The following is a 22,570-nucleotide window of genomic DNA, read 5'->3' as shown; positions in this document are numbered from 1 at the left end:
GTGAGGAGAGGCAGCCAGCACCACCATCTCCACAGTATTAAGGAGTTTCAGCTCCAAGTGGTGGTTCTGAACTCAGTGCAAAGAAACTGAATCACAATTACAGTACAAAAGTGAACAAAAGAAAAAAAGGCTGTTAGTTTATTTGTGTCACATGACCTTTCGCCTGTGGTTTTCATGATCCGCCTCCTGATTCTGCCGCTTCCTGCTTCGACATTGGCCCACGTTTAAAAAAAAAATACATTGTTCAGCTTTGAAAACAAGAATCTTTCACCACCTATGAGTTGGTTTCAGGGGTTTTAGTCATCTTTCTTTTTTTATTACCCGGTTTAATTATACTTTCCAACCAACCATTAGTCGGTCGTTAGCTGTTAGCTCTTAATAGGTGCTAGCTGTGCTTCCAGCAAGGAACATTTTGTTTTTGTCATCTTGTTCTGGTTCTTTGTAACCTGCTTTTTTTATTATTTATTACAGAAATTAGGTCTAAATGAATTACATTTGTTCTTGGCTAACTGACGTAAACAAAGGGGCCTCATTTGTTAGCTAAATAGAGCTAAAGTGGGACCATCTATTAACTGAAGCAGCTAAAGATTTGGCACTTCCATAAAAGATTTTCAACAGTTTTTAGGAAAACTATCATACTATACAGAACTTATCTGTAGGTTTGCTTCTGTCTTGTCAGCTTTAGCTATAATTACGTTTTGCTTTCTGATTCCCTCCGTATCTTTGGCTCAGTAATCCCTGCAGTTCTTCTCATCACTCGTCTTCTTTTTCACCTTTTAACATTAAGTTACCCTAATTCACCATTTGTTTAACTTACCCGATATATGTTACACTAAGAATCACCTGAGACAAAAGCCATGACTGAATAAACGTACTGATGAGTTTATTTGTACAGTAACTAAGCCTCCAAATCAAGCTAAATGTTTCCCTTTTAGATTTAAGACCCCTTTCTTTTGATTATTTTGGCTTTATTTGTAGCAATATAGTTTAATGATAGTAAATTACATATAAAAAAAACACTTTAAATGTAATCAAATTACAGTTGTTTTCAGATGAAGCCACAGGTTGTGATAAACTGGCACAGTCACCAACTAGAGTCACACAGAAACTTTACAAAGTCCAAAATTTAGGATTTCATTAAATTGTGTCCGAACCCCATTTTCATTTTTATTGATCTGTTTTTATAATTTTCCCTGATTCCCACAAGCAGTGATGCTCAAGAGAAAAGCTGACAAAATGAAATCATACTGCATAAATCAAATATACCAAATGATCTCCAATTATTAAAAAGGTTTTAGTAGAAAAAAAGACACCAAGCATTTTGATTTGTACTGCTATTTAATGTCTTTATCCATCAGAAATGGTAAATACATACATTGTAGCAAACCAAAAGCAACAAAGCTTTTTACAGAAATCGTAGCTCATTCACACATAGTCTACAGTCCAGACGGCTCTGGAGTTTCAGCTCAAAGTCCTGTTACTTCACTAATTGTTTTGGAAGCAAAAACCGACGTTTTGCATTTTTATTCCTTTATTTGTTACTTAAGCCGAGTCAAGAGCGTTTAAAACCCACCTATGGGCCTGGTTTGCATAAAGCTTGATGCTGTGTTCAGGTCAGTCAGCAGCGTTAAGCTTACGGTTGGTTGGGCGTGAAAGCCTCAGCTAATAAATACATTCTAGGAAGATACAAAAATCCTGTAAGTGCTGCATTTTTTTTTTAATAAAAAGTTTGTCTTTTTTTAAGAACCATCATGCTGCTAACGTGTTCTTAAGAAGGAAAATGCAACGGCCTCGGCTCACTCCTTGATGCGGGGCTCAAAATAATACTTCTGTCAGCAAAATACAATAAGGTTGGTCTGCTTTCCTAAACGGGTTGATCATCCTAACTCAGTTTTTATTTTCATCCAACACAGTTAAAACACTGTACCAGAATCATAGACGGCCCTGTGTAGTTATCCTCCTGCACCACACGAGGGCGCCAGCGTCCAATTCATCGTGACATGGAAGATTTGTTTTTTTTTTAACGTCGCACCTTCAGACGGAAGAGTCCGAATGAATAGTTTCTCATCCTGAAATGTTTCCTCTGTGATTTGGAGAGGATGAGGTTAGAAGGTGGTAAATACACCAGATGGTCCAGTTCTGGGGAACTGGGTTTGCATGAGGAAAGGTGCTTGGCCAGAACTTTCGTTTGGTGTGGTCTGCCTTGGATTATTAGACTTTATGAGCCGTGGGTGTTCATTGGCTGCAGAATAATTGCCCTGGATGCACAATATGACCGACGGCCCACATGCACTTCTTTGGTCTGTGGCAGTAAGATGCTCCGACTGCTGCTCTTTGCTCGATAGAGGTCAAGGTCTTCACCGACGGTCTGGTGGTGATTAGGTGTCGCCAGCCTCCTTGTTTCTTCTGGAAGGAAAAACTTCAAGGATGTTCCTGTTTCTTGGATCCGGAGAGAAGGATGGTCGATGTCGGAGAAGGGCGAAGGCGCACCAGTAGCGACCTTCACACACTGCTGACTGTCAGCTGATCCGCTAACTGTCGGAAACACCAATCATAGCATCTAGAACCAGTTCTAGGCGTTCCGGTCCCTTAAATCGTTTACATCCAGATCAGAGCATCTTTCTGGATGTTTAACTTTATTCTGACCCGGTTTGGTTCGACGTTCCGAATGCCAAGTTGGACGCTGCAGGTATTGCTTTTAAAAATAGCTTCCAATTATTTTAACGCTGCTTTCCTCAATGTTGAGAATCTGACTTTTTTTCCCCCACCATGGCTACTTTAGTTGGTTTGTAAGAAATTAAAGTGACTCTGAGGCATCTCAGGATGGAAACAGAGTTTTAACCGGACCTCTGAGGTGCTGTTGTCCACATTCATTCAAGGGAAAACACACTGGTGAAACTTTTAAGTGCTAACTATGGAGAATGTATCTTCTATAAATCTTTTTTTTTTTTTTTTTTTTTTTGCTGGCTTCACTTTAGATCAACTCCAATTTGGACTTAAGTAATAATCTTTGATACAAAACATTTCCCATCTCGAAATAAAAAAAGGCTCCCCGATAAAAAACAAAAAGTTAAAAGAAATCAAACGCCGTGACAAAAAAGGAACATTCAGAACGACAGTGATGCACTTTTAAACGCATAAGCTTTACAACTTTCCTCTCGATACACTTCAGCCAAAACAAAAAGCCATCTCCTGCTCTTAGTTATCTGGATGTATACTTTATAATACAGGTATACAAGTTAAAATGAAGCAACAAAGCAAACAAAATAAATATCTCTGGAAGTTTCTATATAGAACTCCTATGTACTTATAGGCATAGCTTACTGTTGGGTAGGGTGTTAGCGTTCTGACTCCGTTCGTTTCCACAGACAAAAACCGAGAGCCGTAGAGAGAGACGGACTTGGAAAGTCGCTCCTCGCCAAACGACTCGGGGCCTTTCAGTCGCGAGTGAAGGAAACTGCCTGGGTGCTGCCGTGCAGTGATGGCGGCGGACGTGACGCGGCGGTGCAGCGGCTCCACTGGATTCTGGGTTCACAGTGACGGTCGGAGGCGTTCGTTCACGACTAGCCGCATGGCTTCAGCCCCGCGCCGCGCCGAGCTCCACGTTTGGCTGTTTGCATATTTAAGACGCCGTGAATAATTTTAATTTTTTTTCGAAGCTCTGCGTTTAGAAAACAAAGTCAGGCACCAGAGGATGTCTGATACAGTCCTACGCCGAAGAAAGCCGTTCCCAGTATTTACAGACGCCACCAGCTGCTAAAAACGTCCAACAGTGTTTTTCTCGTCGACAGCAGTGGTGCAGAATTGACCTACAGTATCAGTACAAACAGAAAGAAACGCTCCTTTTTTTTTTTTTTTTGGGATTAAAGCCGCCATTTGTTTTACAAAAGAACACGTGTGACCCTCCGTCAGTGGTGCACTGCGCGCGCCCTGGCTGCCTCTTTTTCTAATCTTTGGTTGATCGGTCAAAAGCCTGAAAGATAAACAAGTCCACCTTCACACAACTTCACTTCCTCCTTAAAAACAAAAAAACTTTAAAAAAAAATGCAAAAAACATGAACATTTGCACACAGTCTTTCCCTCTTTCTGTTCTCCAGCGACCCTTCCCTGGAGTGCATTCACCCCCCATCCCTCCGTCATATACAGCTACCCCCCCCCCCCCATCTGTCACTTCCTCCGCTCTGTTCTGAAGCCCGTCCAAGAAGAAGCACACGTCTCAAAAGTGACAGAGCAGGAAAACCAAAAAAAAAAAAAGGGCGACAGAGTAAAAGAAGAAGGAGAAATAACCAAAGGCTTTAAAAGCAAAGGGCCAGGGGTCCGGGTCCCACTCCTCATCGGGTCTGCGAGGCGATTATCTTTGACACGAAGTTGACGATGGCGCTGGCGGGCTGGTCCGGGTCCAGCTCAGCAAAGATGTGGCTGACGTTGTCTGTCGTGCTGCCCTGCTTCCGCGCCACAAACCCAAAGAGCCTAAAAAAAAAGAAAATAGTTAGAGAGGAGGGAGGCCCGGTGGACCAGGAAACACGGCGGTGATGGAGCGCTCACTTACTTGGCTGGGCCTCCCTCAGGTTTGCTCCATCTGGGGGGAAAAAAAAAAAAAAAATCACAATTTGAATTAGAAATTCAGAAAATATTTTAAAATCACAACCTAAATTATTTAATATTCTTCTTTAGACACGGCCTGCTTTGGGTCCAGCTTTACACTTGGTGTGCATCATCTCCCAGAACTGATTAAAAATGAGTGCCAGGGATGTTGCGGCACAAGAAGGGGCCAGGATTGGAAGGATCAGCCATGAATGTGAAGAAAAATCTTGGCCTTAAATCGTTGTTTTGTAGTCATTCACTAAGATAGACGCACCATGCAGGGTGACTCCAGCCCTGACCGGCCACCATCCTCCTCTTTTTAATTAAAAAGCACATCAATTTATGGTTGGACTCATTTCTGTGCCGGATTTGTTTGAAACGATGGAACCATGGAAGACCTGCACCAGTCTGAGCCATGATAACTGTTGGTTTAGTGCTGCTTTGTGTTTGTTTGTTTTTTGACCCATGTGTACCGGGCGGTACCTCTGGGTGGCGCTGCAGCCCCACATTTAAACGGGTTAAAGTGGAAGCTGGTGTCTCAGTTTCTGTGGGAGGGCAGGACACTTGCTGGTCCCATCAGTGGGAGCATTGGCCACGATTGTGGATGCGTTTTTAAAGAATAGAGGATACACTGTCTCTTTTTAATTTTACATGGATGCTAATTTTAATTATCTGTTTCTGTGTTAGGGAGCCACACACCTGGCTGTGTGTTCGGGGGAATTGAGTGTGAGGGGTTTTAAATTGGTTATTATTAAAAGTATATATTGATTGTGTCGTTGGTAATTTTGTATTTGCTGCTTGTTTACAGTGATGCTCTTTGTGGCTCCTGCTGTCCTTTTGTTAGTTTGAGTCCGTGTTTAGTGTCTTTGGGCCCGTTGCTCACTTGTAAGGACGGACTAACTTAATTTTCCAGCCGTTTGTCTTTTTATTTACCCCCTTGTCCCTCCTTTAGTAATACTGTTAGAAGACGTTGCATTGCACCTGATCGTTTGCTCTGTTCAGCAGTAATTATTTGCAGTGTTTGTTTTATTTCTACCCGATTGCAGTGAAGCCTTATCTTAGCGTGTGGTTTTTTGTTTTGCATGTTTGTCCACCTAAGTATCAGAGTTCAGATGTCCTGTCAGCTATCAATGTTTGGAAAGAGGGAAGGAACCAGCTCTGTCAATTTGAATAAATAACGTAAACTTCATCAGCGACTCTGTTTCATCTTTATGGTGGATGCAACGCATGTAACAAAACACAAAAAACAGTCCTGACTCGACGAGTTGGTTTGTTGACTCACTTCCTGTCCTGAGGGTCCGTATTGCAGAACGTGACCGAGTTGGCAGGATAGTGGCGGCGGAAGAAAAGCCTGGAAAAGAGGAGAAAAGATTTTGGTGGACTATTGCAGCGTCTCCCAGGCCCATGTCGCAATGTTACATCTGAACAACAAAAGGTTCTCTGAGACCCGTCTGGAACCAGGTGACGGCTGCCTAGCATATAACTCCAGCTGACTGATCTAGATTCAGCGTCGTGCATCCGTTGTGCCGCTCTGAGTCAGACTTACTTCCTGCGGTTGTCGGTGAGCGTGATGCCCTGCGAGGACACCTTGAAGTGCACGACGGTGGCGGCGGGCGGAGACGCGGCAGCCAGCGTCTCAGAAATGGCCTTGGCAACAGCCTGGGGGCCCGTCAGGGACTCCATCTCCACCGAGTTTATGTAGAGGACGTTGCATGCTGGGGAGGAGAAAGAAATCATCCCTGATGGGTAAGATGTGCTGGGCAGGACCGATTCTGTTCATGCAGAAACGTTTTAACATCGGATTCATGCTTCCAGGAGCCAATCTGGGCGTTTTGGGGGGGGAGAAATCATTCCACAGAGAGGTTACAGAGGAGATGCTGGACGCTGCTGTTAGGGACATAGAGCAACATGTAAGATGCACATTCCAGATGTGAAAATGGCTTTACCATGGGACTCAGCTGGGGCCCTCTGCACTGAGATAACAAGGAAGTCAGGTCGTCAGAACGAGGGAAGTCATTCAGGACACATAATCTAAACGCTGACGTCACTTTAAAAAATGCAGAGATAAATGTTTTACCTGCTCCTTGTTTCAGCCGTTCTCCCAGCGGGTTCGTTGCTGCGACCTCTGCAGTTTCCTCCATGAGATCTACAGAGAGCACATGCACAACGTTAATCTGGAAAACGCGCTGCAGCACACGTTAAAAAAAAAAAAGAAAAACGTAGAAGGTGAATACCTGTGGCAGGGATGAGGAGCTTGCAGGGGAGCGCCAGAGGTGTGATGGCGTGTTGGTAGACCAGCGCAGAGAGGCAACCTGCCAGAAATAACCGTAGAGACATCAGCCTGTCTGCAAATGTTTGGTTTTTCTAACTCTTTCAATTCATTCGTGGCACCATTAGGACTAATAATACTTATTTTGTCTCCTCAGAGGGAGAAAACAGGTTCTGTAATTATGCTAATTTTTATTTTGCATTTTTTCCCCCCATCTTGATAAATCTTTTGATTAAACTTTGGCACTTTGTGGCTGTTTGGACTCCGTGACCAGCAGACAGTTTCAGGCTATAAGCTGGAAACTTATAGCCTCAAACACAAATATTGCTTTAAATGAGTTGGCTATTTCATAATTTATAATAAGTTGGGAAATGGCCAAACAAGACCCCTAAAAAAGTGGCCCAAATCTCGTTTGAGCAGGATTTCACGGCTCTTTAGTCAGAAACCAGAGGACTTGTATTTACCATGTTTCTGTGTTAGAAAATGTATAAAAAAAAGCCCAAAAGCTAATGGTTTGGTTGGGCTTTACAGCAGAGAATGAGAACCAAAGTAGTATTATAAAGGTAATAAATTTATCTATAAAGCTCATCTATCTGTAAAGTACAATAGAAATCAATAAAAAGGCCAAAATAAATGAAATAGAGAAATTATTCCAATTATTCTAAAGAAGTTCCCTTCTGTAGGTCATTTAGAGACAGATTAAATGAGCTGCAGAAGAGCAGGTGTGTGCTCATGTTCTCCCGCTACAAAGACGTGTGCAGACGTTCTGTGCAGACGTTCTGTGCAGACGTTCCGCTTACCAAAATAAGGCTCGTTGGGGCAGCCTTTCAGCTTCACGCCCTTCGGACTGCTCTCGATCAGGAAGTGCCTCACCAGCTCGTTGGCGATGTCGCCTGCGAGGCATGAGAAGAAGAAGCGATTGGTGTGGAAACGCCACCTCAGTTGTTTGGTATGAAGACATTAACTCAACTTGGAAGTTCAGAAGAGAACGACGGTTGCTGTTATAGATGCCGACTACCTTTCTTGCTCTGATGCACAGAGGGTGGGGGGGATGCCACCTTCATCGCCAGGCCGTACGCTCCTCTGAAAGAGTGACTGTCTCTGATCACGAAGGCTCCCGGCTCTCTGTCCTTTAGCAGGTTGATAGCTGTAAACACATCAGCTTGTTAAAAAAAGATCTAATTTCTTCAGACATGTTTTTTAGCAAATAGTTTGAGTCTGAGCGCTGAGACCGCCTTTATGAGACCAACCGGCCAATCACTGTCCAGCTCCACTGATAAGAACTTAAATACAGGAGAATGCCGACCAAAACCGTAGGACTTTACCAGCTGGTATTAAGAAATAAACCGACCCAAATATAGATTAATGTCTAGATACTGATTCACATAGACTTCAAAAGAAAAAGTGTTCATAATACCAGACTAAAGGACGAAAAGACGCGCTTTGTTGCAGCAGACGGAGAAGACAAGAAAACATTAACAGGAGGTTCACTACACTGCCTCACAATCATTGCTGGGCTAAAAGTATTTTCTAAACTTCCTGTTCGGCCAATAAAGATGTCCACGAAAAAAGGAGAAGATAAATATCATAGTTGTTTCTTAATTTAAGCTCTTAGCCGTATAGAAATGGTGATACAAACATGGCTAACTAGATTAGAGTGCCAACAATCAGAAGACACTAATAGAAAAAAGTATCCATTCATTGTCTTTCACCTATCGGTCATGAGGGCAACAAGTCCAGGAGGGAGACCCAGACGTCACTCTCCCCAGCAACATCCTCCTGCTCATTCTGGGGTATCCCAAGATGTTACCAGAAATAAATATAGTCCCTTGATGCGCCTGGAAAACCCTCAAAGGAAGGCACTCAGGGTGCTTACTGATCCGATGTCCAAACCACCTCAACTGATTCCTTCTGATGTGGAGAAGCAGAGGCTCTACTTTGAGCTCCTCACCGGATCTCCTCTCTCCAAGACTGAGTCCGGCCACCCTCCGCAGGAAGCTCGTTACGGACGCTTGTACCCAGAATCTCGTTCCTTTGGTCCTAATCTGGACCTTATAACCATAGGTGAAGGTCGGAACATAGATGGACCGGTAAATCGAGAGCTGAAGTGAATAATTTAATCAAAAACTTGCATTATGTACTTGAGCAACTCAGTCTCCAGGATGACACCTTGTTTCAGACACTCAGGGGAAAAGCTTTAGTCTTTACTGCCCTATTTACTTCATTCTCTGCACATGTGACGGTTTAAGCAAGGAAGATGAATTGAGTCAAGTAATGTAGACATTCACTAATTCTCTACATATGCTGTGGTTTTCACTCCTTGGGACTGCACTGCGCTAAATATAAACTGCATTCGTCTGATGTAATTGCAGTCATGCATGCGTTCAAGAGGAGACGGTCCAAAACGAATAGGAGATAATACGTGAAGAAGGCCAGGTGGCCACTGGCCCTGACCAAAATCCACATTATTTTTCAAAGTGATGATGTTACAGGGTCACCAGGCTCATGTCCATCACTGCTTCATCTGAGTCAGACCAGCTCAGTGTTGAAGAACATGAACATCTGACCATCGGGGCTGCATTAAAGAAAAAACGGATACCTTCTTACAGTATGTGCACATACACCCTGACTTCCCTGCTGATTCCTGCACAAAGCCTACAGTCTCTCTCTTCCTCCTCCGACGGTGAGGGGAGTGGCAGTCCGAGAAGGGTCAAAAAACCAATGCAGTCAATAAAGTGTATTTATAAATGCTTTTACTAATGCGTTAATTCAAATTATTAATTAATTATTTACTATCGATACATGAGTGAATTCATTAATATGTTTATTGATTAAAGTATGACGCTTTGGTCCGGCCCAAAGTGTTTCGGCACACAGGACCATCGCCTGGTTCAACCGATGGTCTGTCCAGCCTTGGCTTGAAGACAACAGAACTACATCATCAGCAAATAGCAAATATGAATACCTGATACTTGCCTAACAGACACCCGTCTCTCCACATTTACACCCTGAGATACCGTTCATAAACGCAACAAAAAGGATTAGCCCAAACAAAGTCCAACCCAGACTAGAGACGAGCTAAACTGTGCTTCAGTGAAGTTAAAGCTCCCCAGCCGGGACAAAAGCCACTTTATCTGAGGAACAACCATTGTTGAGAGCCTCCTTTCTAACACCCTAAAATAGGTTTACCCCAGGGAGGCTCTCAGTCAATGAAACAAGCCATTAAAGTGAACAGGCTAAAAGCAGCTCACCTTGCTCCCTGGAGATATCAGGCTTGTACCAGAACCTGGTTGTGTCTTGAACAAACTTGACATTCAGCTTGTTCTCCGGACTTCCATCTGCAGTAAAAATGAAACTACCATGAGATCCCTTGTTTGCTGAAAGGCTTCTGATAAGTCACATAATAAGACAACATACACTCATGAAAAATTTAGGTAAATTCAGATGTGCATTTATAATAGAGGCTAACTTGGGAAGAACCCTCCAAACTTCTGGATACATACATTTTCTCTGAATCAATGCTCTTACCGTGCATATTGAACCGGGAGAAGTCTGAGAGGGTGTGGAAGTAGCCAGAAGTACTTCCTCCACTCGCCGAGGACATCATCTTCCCATTCACCGTCCCATAGGACAGTGCTCCGTTCGGTCTGTCACCACTCGACATGCGTCTCTTCTCTGGGAGCTGGGGCTGGAAACCAGGGGCTGGGCTACCTTGCCTGAAACCAATGCCCATCACCCCATCTGGGTAGCCAGCGGGGGAAATGGGGAAGGAGGGAGTGGGTGGTCCCTGGTAGCCTGAAGAACTGCTCTGTCTTGACAGGTTCCCGTGTATCTCATCTGGCGTCGTGTAACCGCTGTGCATGGGGTGGCGGTCTAAACTGGGGCTTCTCTGGGACATCTGGGCAACAGATGGGTGGCAGCCCAACACTGGGCTTCCTTGAGGGTGTGTGATGGATGGCTGTCGGCTAAGCACTGGGCTGCTCTGGATGGGTTGACCCAAGGACGGCTGCCTGCTTAAGACCGGGCTTTGCTGTGATCCCTGTCCTAAAGAGGCCTGTCTGCTGAGAACCGGACTGCTCTGTGCCCCCTGGGACCGATGACGACCAAGGATTGGACTGCCACCAAGTCCTGCCATAGCTACTTCAAAGCCATTAGCCGGGGATTTCTGCCCTGGCTGGATGGATCCATCTTGTTTAACACTGAAGTGCTGCGGGAGGACGGGATTGTAGTTGGAGCTATGAACGTTGGGCTGTAGCTGGAGACTTTCATGGTTTAGTATAATCTTGGAGGGTTCTGACAGAGGTGGGCTGGGGTCAGAGCCTGGATAGCTTCCCAGTAGGCTACTAGGACCAAGATAGGACAGTGTTGGGGTTGTAGAGCCAGGGTAGGAAGAGGTTGGAGAGCTGGAGTCCAGGTAGGGAGAAGTGGATGGATAAAGGTCTTGGTTTGATGGTGTAAAGGTAGGGTATGAACTCTCTGTGGGGTGCGAGTGGAATCCAGAACCAACAGCTGGTTGGGATGAAGTGCTTAGGCTGCTTTCTGGTTGGAGATGATCTCTAAAATTAAGGGGGAAAATTATGAAAATGAATGTATTTCTCTTAGTTTGCAAGAGATGTCTTACAAACCCAAACAATTCAATTTTACTAAGATTTTTAACATTTATCAAGCTGTCAGTTAATATCAGAATATTTAAGGGTCCCACAGTTCTAGGTCGCTTGGTTTTATGACCAGAAGTTGACACAATGTAATTGTCTCACCCCTGTGAGTGCTGGATGGGACTGCTGCTGGATAAAGGTGGGTTCAGCGTGTGGGTGGTTGGGGTTGGACTTCTCTGCTGACTCTTGGTGTCTCCAGGGGGACTAAGGCTCCGAGGTGATGTTGGTGGCTCTCCACCGACCACTGCTGACCTCGCCACAGACTCCACATAGCTTCTAGGGCCTTGATAAGAAAAGATAAAGAAAAACCGTGTAAGACTGCTGCCCATTGTAGATGATCGGCTTCTGATTTGTGCTTTTACTTTTTATCCTTTCAGTGACTAATTAATGCAATGGAACTGTGGGAATCATCTTTAAGAGAAAATGAATAATGACAATGATGCTGACAAGAACAACTGAGAATGACCTTTATAGGGCATATCATCAAAAGCCAGAAAATCTACAAACATTCAAAAGTAAATGGTTTTAAAATCCTTTTGAATGATGCCTACAAAAACAGAAAGGAACAACCATATTTGGATGATGACCTGCAATCAATCACAAAAACAAAACTTTGTCAATGCGAGGATCGACTGGATGTGTGGCCGCTTATTGAAAGCAAAAAAAATAAGCATAAAGTGAGCACTATCCTAGAAAAATCATCCATCCAGGAAATATGGTTATGCTTTGTGGAAATGGACACAGACAGGGGACAGGGCAGTAGCCACTAAGCAGACGCAGCTTTTTATAATCTAGTTTAGCAGGGGGAAAAACATTCTTACTTAAAATTAGCTGTAGCAGCATTTTCTTCTGTTTTTGAGTTAAATGTTTCAACTAAAGGGGAAAACATTTGACTCCAATCCTTTCCCTTTCATTCACAACGTGTAGTATCAGCCTTTAGGTTTGTGGGGACAAACGGCATGGTTGAAAATTAACTGCGGTTGGACTTGTGTAACTGTAGTTCTGTCATAATGGGTAATGGGTTATGTGGAAAAAAGTGAGACTTGCAACATCACTGCACAATATACAGTATTCTAGAGACATAGCGGTCTTATGGTCCAGTGAGGAGACCTTGCAGTGATGTCCAAGTTCAGTTTTCCAAACGTAAGGTTGTCCATCTGCTCCAACTTTACGCTATGCACCCACCTTTCTTCTGTGTTTCTATTTAGCCTTGTTTTTTTTTTTACATTTCGGACAAAAAAAAATGCCATTAACTACACGCCTGAACACAGCTTGAAAGGAAGAAGTTATAAAAATGATGATAAATGCCCTTTAGGATAAATGAGGTGGCTACTGATGATAAAGTGCCAGCAAAGATCTCCAACTCTTACCTTCCTCACTTTCACTGCTCTCCTCCTCTGTTCGGCATCATTGGAGATAACCCAGAAACAACATTTTGTAAAGAACAATATGGTGCAGGTTTTCACAGTTTCTACTGTTGGTGGTGTAATTTGTCTTTGGTCCTTACGACTTTGTAATTAAATTAATCCCATCCTTTTGAAAACCAAAATTTATTTGATTGAGTTTTTCACATAATTTTGGAGTGTTTTTACAGCAAATGAGAACCATGTGCAGTAGATTCCTGACATATGACCCCAAAGACATCTCTATGGTTTCAGGACTAACCTGAGCCTGTTTGGTGAAGGAGGATTTCTGCCGGGTTGTGTGGTTTCAAACCCAGGGCGGACAGAGGAGTCTTGGCAAGACCAGGAGGAGACCGACCTGGAGAGAAAGGGGAGAGTTAGCGCCACATAAACACAAAGACTTACAGCCATGTTGACAGCTGTTGACAAGGTCTGACTTGATATGAGCTTCTTTTTCATATAAACTGTGGTCTGTTTTAGGAAGCTGTTTTTTTTTTTATTATTTATTTCCGTTGACTCTTAAAAACTTGAACCAAAACAAGACAACCAGGTAAAGAGCTGTCAACATGTTGGTGTGAGTCAAGAGCGACGTGTTCAGGTGGGTGTTCCCATGCTTCATGCTCTGATGGAGGATCAAAACATGCATGTGACCAATCGCTGTTGGACTCTGACACAACCTGACTCCTCCAACCAGCAGAACAAGGTGCCAAAAATAAGACGTTAAAGCCGAGCTGAGCCAAACCAACAAACCTGTCAAGTTCACGGACAACAGGAGGCTTTTTAGGACCTCTCTGAAATAAGGTTTGGGTGTCTTTGCAGCTTGCCTGTTGGCAGTTTGGCCCTTTAAAAGTCGCCTGAATTATCCAGAGATAATCCTGGTTAAAACTGGGATAAACTTGAGTCAAGTGAAAAGTTTCTCTATGCCTAAAACTCTAATCATAAAGGTTAAACATAAAGGGCTGACCATGTTGGACTCAAACAACACATCTTTGTTTCACACACAACTACATTTGATTACTGCCTTTAATTCCCTTGGTTTTGAATGAAGAAGTAAAATGAAATTGTCTTCTTCTTGAGACTTTTTTCTACCAGTAAAAAGAAAATACAACTTAGAAAGTAATTCTTTTTGTTAAAAACTGGTTAAACAAACTCCGGATCAGAGCTCTGTGGTCTTTTAATGAGATTTACAGACTTCCATTTTATACATTATCAGACAAAAACAATTCAGGTGACAATGGATGAAGAGGTAAAAAAAAAAAAACTAGGTCGATGCTACAACTAAACTTGGTTGTTTCTTTCTCACTGGGCTCCTGGGAAAAGGTTTTAGTTTTGGAGAATCACTGAGGTAAAACGATCCCTACATACTAGATATTTCTTTTATTTCCCTTTCATGCTGGACAATAATTATACTGAGCAACAAAAAACAATGTGTAGCACAACAATGGATGTAGAAGCAGGATGCTGTTGCAGGGAAACAAGGCAGTAACGGGAACTCGGTCGCAGAAACACGAAGAGCAGCAGCGGCTGAGAATTGGGCTGGTTTGTAAAAAAAAAACTAAAAAAAAAAATTTCATTTTAATTTTCCTTTGACCGGTCAGCAGTTTTCTCATAGCGCTGCTCTCGTGTAACTCCAAGGCCGTGCAGGGCTGTGACAGGTGATGGGCAAAGGAACACGCAGGCAGGGGTCGGGGGTCAGGGGTCAGTGAATGGCTGACGGAGTGGGACAGTCGAACTCTCACCGAGTGCCGTGCATCCTCCACTTACCAAAGAATCCCAATCAATTCTTTGAAATCGCACCTTTAACCATAGGCGGCGCGGAGTGAGCAGCGATGTTGAAGACCGAAGCGACTTCAGCACGGACTACTGAGAACAGACGGGACTGATCCTCAAACATGCACGTCTAACAAGATCGGCAAGAACTTGGGAGTTCACACCACTTGACTGTTTCCCCGCTGAGAACAATTTAACGTTCTAAAGAACGGAGTTTGCTGCTTCTGAGGAGGTCATGTCTGGATATCAAACTAGGATTTGTGTCTAAGTTAAAATCCAAAGAAAATTTTGAAGAAAAGTTTTCTTGTAACTTTTTTTTTTTTGGCAGGTTTTTATCTGAAGGTTGGAACGGATAGAAAAACGAAGGATAATTTAAAGCGACACCTCCTATAAGACACTAATTGAGAAAAGCAGTTAAACATTCAGAGGGAATTGTCACATCTTATATCAGTTTATCTACAAGCAATTGTGATGATCCTTAAAACTTTGTAAAACCGCAGAAAGAGGAGGTTGCAAATCGACTTTTAAAAGCCTACCAAATATTCGAAAAGTAAGGAATAATATCTTCTTTATTTCAAGCTCAATTATCAATACGTTTTTGTCCTAAATGTACTTTTACTCTTATGAATTACTTGATTATCTAAGTCCAAGCTCCACAGTGCCACCTGTCAGCCGGAGGGGGGACTTACACAAGTTGAAGTAAGGGGTTTGCGGTGAGACGGGGAAGGCGGGGGTTTGGGGTAACGCCTCACCACCAGCTGTGGGTGTAGGACCGACGGGGCCTCCGTCCAGCTCCTCAAAGGCCTCCCGGTAGCTGTGCATGTTTCTCTGCGGCAGTGGGAAAAAATCAGATCAGAACACAAACCCTTTAAAATGGCTCTGATGCATCCAGCGCATGTTTTCTACCTCCTTGGGCCGTCCTCCAGGGTTCAGCGCTATGGCGTTGACAAACTCCGGGGAAACGCAGCGGATGGGAGAACGAACGGGGACGTCTGGGGACAGAGCGTCGTCGCAGTGACCCTCGCTGGTGATGCGACGTCGGGGAAAGGTTGTCGGTTCGTCCGAAGGTGCCGAACGGGCCTGGACCCCTGAGGTGACGCATGGAGAGAGAGATAAGTGTTCCTTCGTTGTGGCGGTTCCACCACAAGCTGTGCCTTTGCACTCAGCAGCCTGTTCGTCGGAGCAAAGCGCACTTTCATAATTAACATGCATGCTGTAGGAGGGTTACCAAAGGAACAATCGCACAGCAAACTGAACACCAACGTTTTTTACAATCATCGACAAACCCGTCCACCAAAGGCTGTTAAAATCTCAACTTGGAAAATTAGAGGAAGAAAATACACCGGCGGTCCCTCAAAGCGGTGAGTAAGCCGATTTTCATTAATCTGCTTAAACTTTGAGAGCCAGGCAGAAAAAGCTAGCAGCATTAAAAAAAAACCAAGACGAGTTAATTTCATAATGCAAACACACAACAATCCGTAAACCTGGAGATGGGAGAAGTGTAGCATGGATGCAGAAACAGGATGTTAGATTTTAACTGGCTGCTTCACACTTTGCATTAGGATCGCCACTTACTGGAGGAAGACAGAGAAACTCCACAGGTTTAAGAACAAAGAACATGTTAGCTGATTGTGTGTTTGTTCTGAGGCGCTGGAGAGCTTTCACCAGGATGGTATAACAGCAACTTTATATGGTAATGAAACGTCTCGTTTTCCAAATCAGCCTGTTTAGTACTGATGTTCAATACTGCAAAGCTCGAAGGGGGAGCTCAGACCAACGGTACCCGCTCATTGGGCCGTCCGCCAAGCTAGTAACAGCTAGCGTTAGCTTCTGTTGTCCGGGAGATTTACTGATAATCTGCTGCAGATACAGGAGCTTTACTGACCCTTTTATGTCGCTCTCAAACATTGAGGGATTGATTATTTTGACAATCCTGCTTTATACCATCTTTGGTATCACTGTTACAGGTGTATATAAAAAACAATATTTAGAGTTTGTAATTGAAGAAGGTGTGGTTTCTGGACAAAAGTGGATCAGCATTTTACTCTTTTACTGCAGTTTTCATCCGCAGGTACTGAAGACGGAGTCCTGCACAGATGAATGCATGGTTTCAGCTTTAGATGACGTAAGGATGAGTGGAAATGGTGGAGGACGTGAGAACAGCTGTTCTGCAGTGCTTTATATTTGGTGAAACTCCTAGTTTGGTTTAAAAAAAAAAGTAAAAAAAAGTCCTGGTTTTAAAACCCTCTGAAACAGAACCACACCCACCCAGAGACAGAGCCTGAAAACAGAGGTCCAAATGTGTTCAGACTACACAGCTCCCTGCAGCACAGCGGTGTCAAACATTACGCTGTTACCCTGGTGATGGCTAATGTTTAACAGCTGCTGATCCCAGAAGCGGGAGGCAAATTCATCGTTTCCACATCATTCCTATTCAAAGTGCGATCAACAAGCAGCACGACGGTGATCCACGAGGCTTCAGTAGATGTTCCCACCTGCTACCGTTACAGATTATTTAAAACTAAACTAAACTAATCCTGCCTTCGCTGCGGTTTCTTCACAAAGTAAATAAATCCCATTAACGTCTAGTTCTATCTCTACGGTCCGCGGTCGTGTTTCATCAGAGGTTCTTCCTCTGAGCTGAAGAATCCCAAACGTCTGGATCGGCTCGCCGGCTGTCAGAGGACAAACGCAGCTTCTCTGCGGTCGCCTTTTCTACATTTTCTCTGCTTTTGTGAATCGTGAAAACGGTAAGAGTGATAAAAGTGTCCCTGAATGAGGCCAGTGTATCCTGGCTTCAGCATTGTTCCCCAACTTTGGCAGAACAGATCTTGTGACACGCTCTCTCCTGGCAAGACACAGAGCCTCCTTTGTTTCCCAGTCCGTCCCGTTCCTGTGAAACGTTAATGTCCTCCCTCTGGCCTGTTTGTTTCATGCTCCACGGTCCGGACCACTCCTTTACCTTCGCAACGGAAACTGCAGCTCAGAACAAACACAAGCCATGACGTTTGGCCATGGTGCGCTGCGAAAACGGATCTAAAAATAAGTAACATTTTCTTAAAATTAGTGTATTTGTCCTTGATTTGAGCAGGTAAATAAGACTATCTGCCAATGGAATGAGTATTTTGAGCCCTAATATAAGATAATTAGATACATTGCACGTGAAATAAGATGCTGAAGATGAGCTGCACTGCAAAAAGGGAACTAAAAGTAAGTACAATTTTCTTGAAATTAGTATATTTTTCCTTGATTTGAACAGCTAAATAAGACTATTTGCCAATGGGGTGAGTATTTTTACGCCTAAAATAAGATTAATAGGTATTCTGCACTTGAAATAAGATGATGAAGATGAATTGTTCCTACTTTAAGTGCAACAATCTTATTCCATTGGTAAATAGTCTTATTTACCTGCTCAAATCAAGGAAAAATACAAACATTTCAAGAACATTTTACTTACTTTTTGCAGTGTGTTCCTATTTTGAGTGCAAAAATCTCATTCCATTGGCAGATCATCTTATTTAGCTGCTCAAATTAAAGAAAATGTTACTTATTTTCTGTTGCATTTTTGCAGTGCGTTTGTGAAACCGGAGAATGACAGAAACGGTTTTAGTAAGAATGATTCAGTGCAAACCAAAGCCCACCACACTGAAAAGGCAAAGCAGAAACCGTTTTGAAGTGGGCCTGAAGAAACGCTCAGGAAAAAAGGAAAAGCACGTCCTGTTTCCCTGAAGCGTTCCCTCAGACCGGATGGGAGAACCAACCCGAGAGGGAGTGAGAGCGGCGGTGCTCAGACTGAGAAGAGGTCATGCTGGGGTTGATGTTTTGGACTCGAGCCGAGTACTCTGGACAAACAGATGAACGATGAAAGAAAGGAGATTATGATCAAACTAAAAGGAAGACGAGCAGAGGGAGGATGAGGTCATCTGAAAACAGCAGGAGAAGAAGGTAACGTCTGCTCCTGTTCACAGGGTGTGAACGTCACAGCTGGACTGAAATAAAACAGTGAATTCAACATTTAAACAGCAACTAAATGAACTGAAGCACAGCTTTGGTTCTAGAGCTTCTCCTCGTGTCTCTAATCTGTGGCTCTGCTTCACGTTGTCCGTCTGCTAACCCAGCTCCAGGATGTCTGACGCTTTTATCTGGACGCTGTCAACCTGCTGGACTAGAAACTCTTCCTGTTTGGGGCTGATGGCGGCGGTCAGGAAATGAGATAAGGGCAGAGCGAGCTTTCCAACAGCGATGTGTTCACATTTCAGCGGACGGCTTAATGCCGTCGGCCATCTTTCTCCTCTACGCTTTCTGTCCTGCAGGCGAAAAAGCAGCTGTTCAAGGTGGACGAGCTACCGGTAAAACTTTCCCAGCTAAACAGCGTGGCTCGAATAAGTCTACACACCCCATGTCTAACCTGTTAATATTCAAGCCAAGATTAATTAGTTCTACGTCTCCGACACATTTATTGAGCCATAGGTTCTGTACAATTAGACCCAAAAACAAACTGATCTGTTTGGGAGAAAAAAATATAATATACAAAAACTGTAATAACCTGGGTAAATAAGAGTTTACACCCTTATATATTGCATTTTTCAGACACAGATTTAACCCGCAGATTTAACTCTGATCTGCAAGAACATAAATTTTCTTCCAGTAGAGTCTTTTTTTTTTTTTTTTTTATAATTAGACTATTAAGCTGAAAAATAAAGCGTTCTAGCGGAAACCGACAGATTTCAGATTAAAACTGTTGGAAAGCTTCAGCTCCATCTAAAGAAAACTAACCCCGGATACTGCCACCGCCTATTTTATTTATTTATTACCTGAATATGCCATATTTTCTATTAATAATAAATAAATAAAGGTATTTCTATTCTATTCTGCCTCATAATCCAGATATAAGGTAGCGTACAGGAGATTATTGTCATGTGGAGGGAACAGCCAGTACTTTCTGCTCTCCCCTCAGTGTTACTGTGGGCCTCTTGACACCCTAATCTGCTTTTTTCCAAATTTTTGATCAGTTTTTGATCCTATATTGTCTCCAAATAGGAATATCTTTACCCTTAGCACACTGCAAAAAGGGAACCCAAGGTAAATCAAATTTCCCCATGATTTGAGCAGCTAAATAGGACTATTTGCCAATGGAATGAGTATTTTACCCCTAAAATAAGATAATTAGATATCCTGCACTTGAAATAAGATGATGGAGATGAATTGTTCTTATTTAAAGTGCAGAAATCGTATTCCATTGGCAAATAGTCTTATTTAGATGCTCAAATCAGGGATAAATACACAAATTTCAAGTAAACGTTACTTACTTTGAGTTCCCTTTTTGCAGTGCAGTCTTATCCTGACTGATACGTTTGTACAGTGAGAATATTTTATACTCTGTAACCTCTCTGCAAAACCTGTCTTCAGGTAAAGTATAGCAATGGGGAAATGTCAGGAAAATACAATTTGGAAAGCTCAACCTGCTCATACTGGATTTTACGTTAAGTCTGCTTGAAAAACATGGCAGGCTTAGCGGACCCACGGTGAAACTACTATTGTGAGGCGATGAAAGTATAGGATAATAACGTCTAAAAGAATAAATAAGCAGGTCTTACCAGCCACTCTCTGGGCCACAAGACCTTCCACGTTGAAGACTTCGTCCGTCTCACCGTCTCTTGGCTGAGATGATGCTGAAGCAGCACTCGGGGTCATTTGAGACTGAGAAAACTCTGGCACTTGGGTCTGGGTACTTGTTGGGAGCGTGCTGACGGGTTTGAGCTGAAGGTGGGTGCCTAAAGAGGGATGGACCTGTGATGAACCAGTGCTGGCAGAGGAGTAATTTGGGGCTCCGTGGAAAGGTGTGGGCTCGGGTGAACCCGGTTTCCCAGATGACGTGTTGGCGTTTGACGAATGGCCGGCCGAGCTGGACGCAGGAGCGGGAACATGAAAGGCAGCATCAGTCTGGTGGGACGGTCTGGTTTGGCTCTGGCCGAAGGACGGCTGCGTAGTCACGACGGTTTCCCTCCGCGGGGGAACCGAATGGCCGGGTTGCAGACCCATCACGAGTTGGTTAAGGGTTTCAATAGATTGCTCGATCTCTTCCTGAGAGGCACTGTGACGGTGCGGGAACTGCGGCAGGCTGTGGTGAGTGGACATTGCTACGGACGGAAGTGGACTAAAAGTGATGCCTTCGGTCACCGGCTCCTCTGGGACCCCGAATCGCTGCCAGACGTTGAGGCCGCGCTGGACGGCATCCCTGCTGCTGGTGGTGCGGGCGGGAGCCTGCGGCATGGAATTTGTCTCCGCACCGAAAGAGCGAGAGCGAAACAGGCTGCCGTTCTGGGTAGCCATGTAGTTTTCCGCCGACGGCGTCGAATCGCTTTGGACTAGAGCGGTGGGTTTATCCGATCTGCTGACGTGTGACTGAGCGGCTTCCAGAGGTTTCTCCGGGACGCTGCGCTCCAGGTACGGCACAGGTTCCTGGCCGTTGATGAGTGACTCAGACTGGTAGTAGAGGTCAGCCGGTGTGGCGCGTCCATCCGTGGAAGAAAACGTCCCCAGACTGTCCACGCTGTTGCCCTCTTGACTGGTGGGCAGCTCATCGTCCAGGATGTCTGTTTCGCGATCGATGCCGCCGTGCCCATTAACATGGACCTGGGCGGGCACCAGGTGAAGCATTCCTGCACCGGCGGCAGACGTCGGGGGGGAGAGGTAGCCCTGTCTGTGCAAGGGGCCCTCCAGTCCACTCAGTAGTTGCTCTAGCTCCTTCTTCTCCTTGGGGCTTATTGTTTGCTGGGCCGGTGGAGTTTGTTGATGGACTGAAGGCAACTCCTCACCGGCGGCGATGTGTGCCTGGCCCACAGTGGAAGCCTGAGGCGCTAACGTGGCTTCATCCGTTCGGTCAGTTTTGATGGAGGCGGTGGAGTTTCCTGAATCGCTGCTCACTGACAGGGCGTGGTCACCGGCTGGCAGAGTGTGTTCCACGGCCGTGGATGGAAGGCCGTTGGCTGTGACTGCTCCTTCAGCAGACTCCTTTTTGCGAACTTTGGCGTAGAGACTGCCGTCCAGGGGGCCTTGGGTGTGGACAACGTCTGAAACAAATAGAAGCAAAGTCTGTTTAGAGTCCTATCAGGCTAAACAGGATCATCAACGGCGTCTCTGTTCATCGGAGCCCATTTATATTCAGCTGCCAACGCATTTCTAAAGCCACCGTGACTAGGCAACTACCGATACGACGCTGCAATCCACTAAAAATAAAAGCATGAATCAAGACGTTAAGAAGAAATGTGTGTGCATGTAGGAATGAAGGGTATCCAGCAACCAGCTGCTGCCTCATTTCCACTTTTTTTATTCCAGCTTTAGGGAATTTACATTTACGGCAGCTTGTTCTGTGGAAACTGTGATGAAATCTATAAAATTTGCCTTTTTTTAAAGATAACTGTAGACAGTGTACCGTCTGAAAAATACTGGTCCATCAGAAGGTTTTTCTTGTGTTTACAGCTCAAAGTTTCACATAAAGCTGCAGCCAAGTGTTGCGAAGGTATAGGGTGACCCACTCAGAAAGATTTAGTCATCACAGAAAGTTTTCCCCTCGCTGACTAAGAAAGGCCAGAAGGCTTCTCCTGGTGTCTAAAATTCTCCAAACACAACATACCAGGAGAGGCACATAGGAAGCTAAAAACAGAACCCCAAACCAAAACTGTTTTCCTCTGTCATCAGTGAACTATGTGGGCCCAGAGCAGACTGATTTACCATCTTTCTGACAAAAGGATTTAGAAGTATTTTGGTTAAAGCTAAAGTGGACAACGCTCTGCTTGGCATGCATAGGCGAGAGGCAAAACAATACCGGGTTCTTTTTCTCATCCGCAAATGTTCTCAAGAACCAACCTAAGCCGTAGCAAAGCATG

General features: G+C 44.2%; 1 protein-coding gene across 13 annotated transcripts in view; it reads right to left on the bottom strand.

Annotated features, from left to right (window-relative positions):
- Positions 1-1,720: 1,720 nt before the first annotated feature.
- The window catches only part of tns1b (tensin 1b), a 192,158-nt gene continuing 171,308 nt past the window's right edge, over positions 1,721-22,570 (bottom strand). For 7 of the 13 annotated variants that reach the window (XM_036139691.1, XM_036139692.1, XM_036139698.1 and 4 more), the window contains 18 exons: positions 20,279-21,754; positions 18,443-18,523; positions 15,588-15,769; positions 15,371-15,509; positions 13,174-13,269; positions 12,879-12,905; positions 11,611-11,791; positions 10,382-11,409; positions 10,105-10,191; positions 7,872-8,000; positions 7,654-7,746; positions 6,819-6,896; positions 6,662-6,730; positions 6,531-6,557; positions 6,131-6,299; positions 5,867-5,935; positions 4,550-4,579; positions 1,721-4,470 (listed from right to left, as the gene is read on the bottom strand). In XM_036139691.1, the coding sequence (XP_035995584.1) occupies positions 4,332-4,470; positions 4,550-4,579; positions 5,867-5,935; positions 6,131-6,299; positions 6,531-6,557; positions 6,662-6,730; positions 6,819-6,896; positions 7,654-7,746; positions 7,872-8,000; positions 10,105-10,191; positions 10,382-11,409; positions 11,611-11,791; positions 12,879-12,905; positions 13,174-13,269; positions 15,371-15,509; positions 15,588-15,769; positions 18,443-18,523; positions 20,279-21,754 (4,100 nt within the window). In that variant the 3' untranslated portion in view covers positions 1,721-4,331. The remainder of the gene's footprint in view (positions 4,471-4,549; positions 4,580-5,866; positions 5,936-6,130; positions 6,300-6,530; positions 6,558-6,661; positions 6,731-6,818; positions 6,897-7,653; positions 7,747-7,871; positions 8,001-10,104; positions 10,192-10,381; positions 11,410-11,610; positions 11,792-12,878; positions 12,906-13,173; positions 13,270-15,370; positions 15,510-15,587; positions 15,770-18,442; positions 18,524-20,278; positions 21,755-22,570) is intronic. The other 6 variants (XM_036139694.1, XM_036139701.1, XM_036139696.1 and 3 more) reach the window with 5 other exon arrangements.

This window comes from Fundulus heteroclitus, chromosome 7 (genome assembly GCF_011125445.2).
Source record: "Fundulus heteroclitus isolate FHET01 chromosome 7, MU-UCD_Fhet_4.1, whole genome shotgun sequence".
Classification (NCBI taxonomy): Eukaryota; Metazoa; Chordata; class Actinopteri; order Cyprinodontiformes; family Fundulidae; genus Fundulus; species Fundulus heteroclitus.
This window is presented reverse-complemented; position numbering and strand designations above follow the sequence as displayed.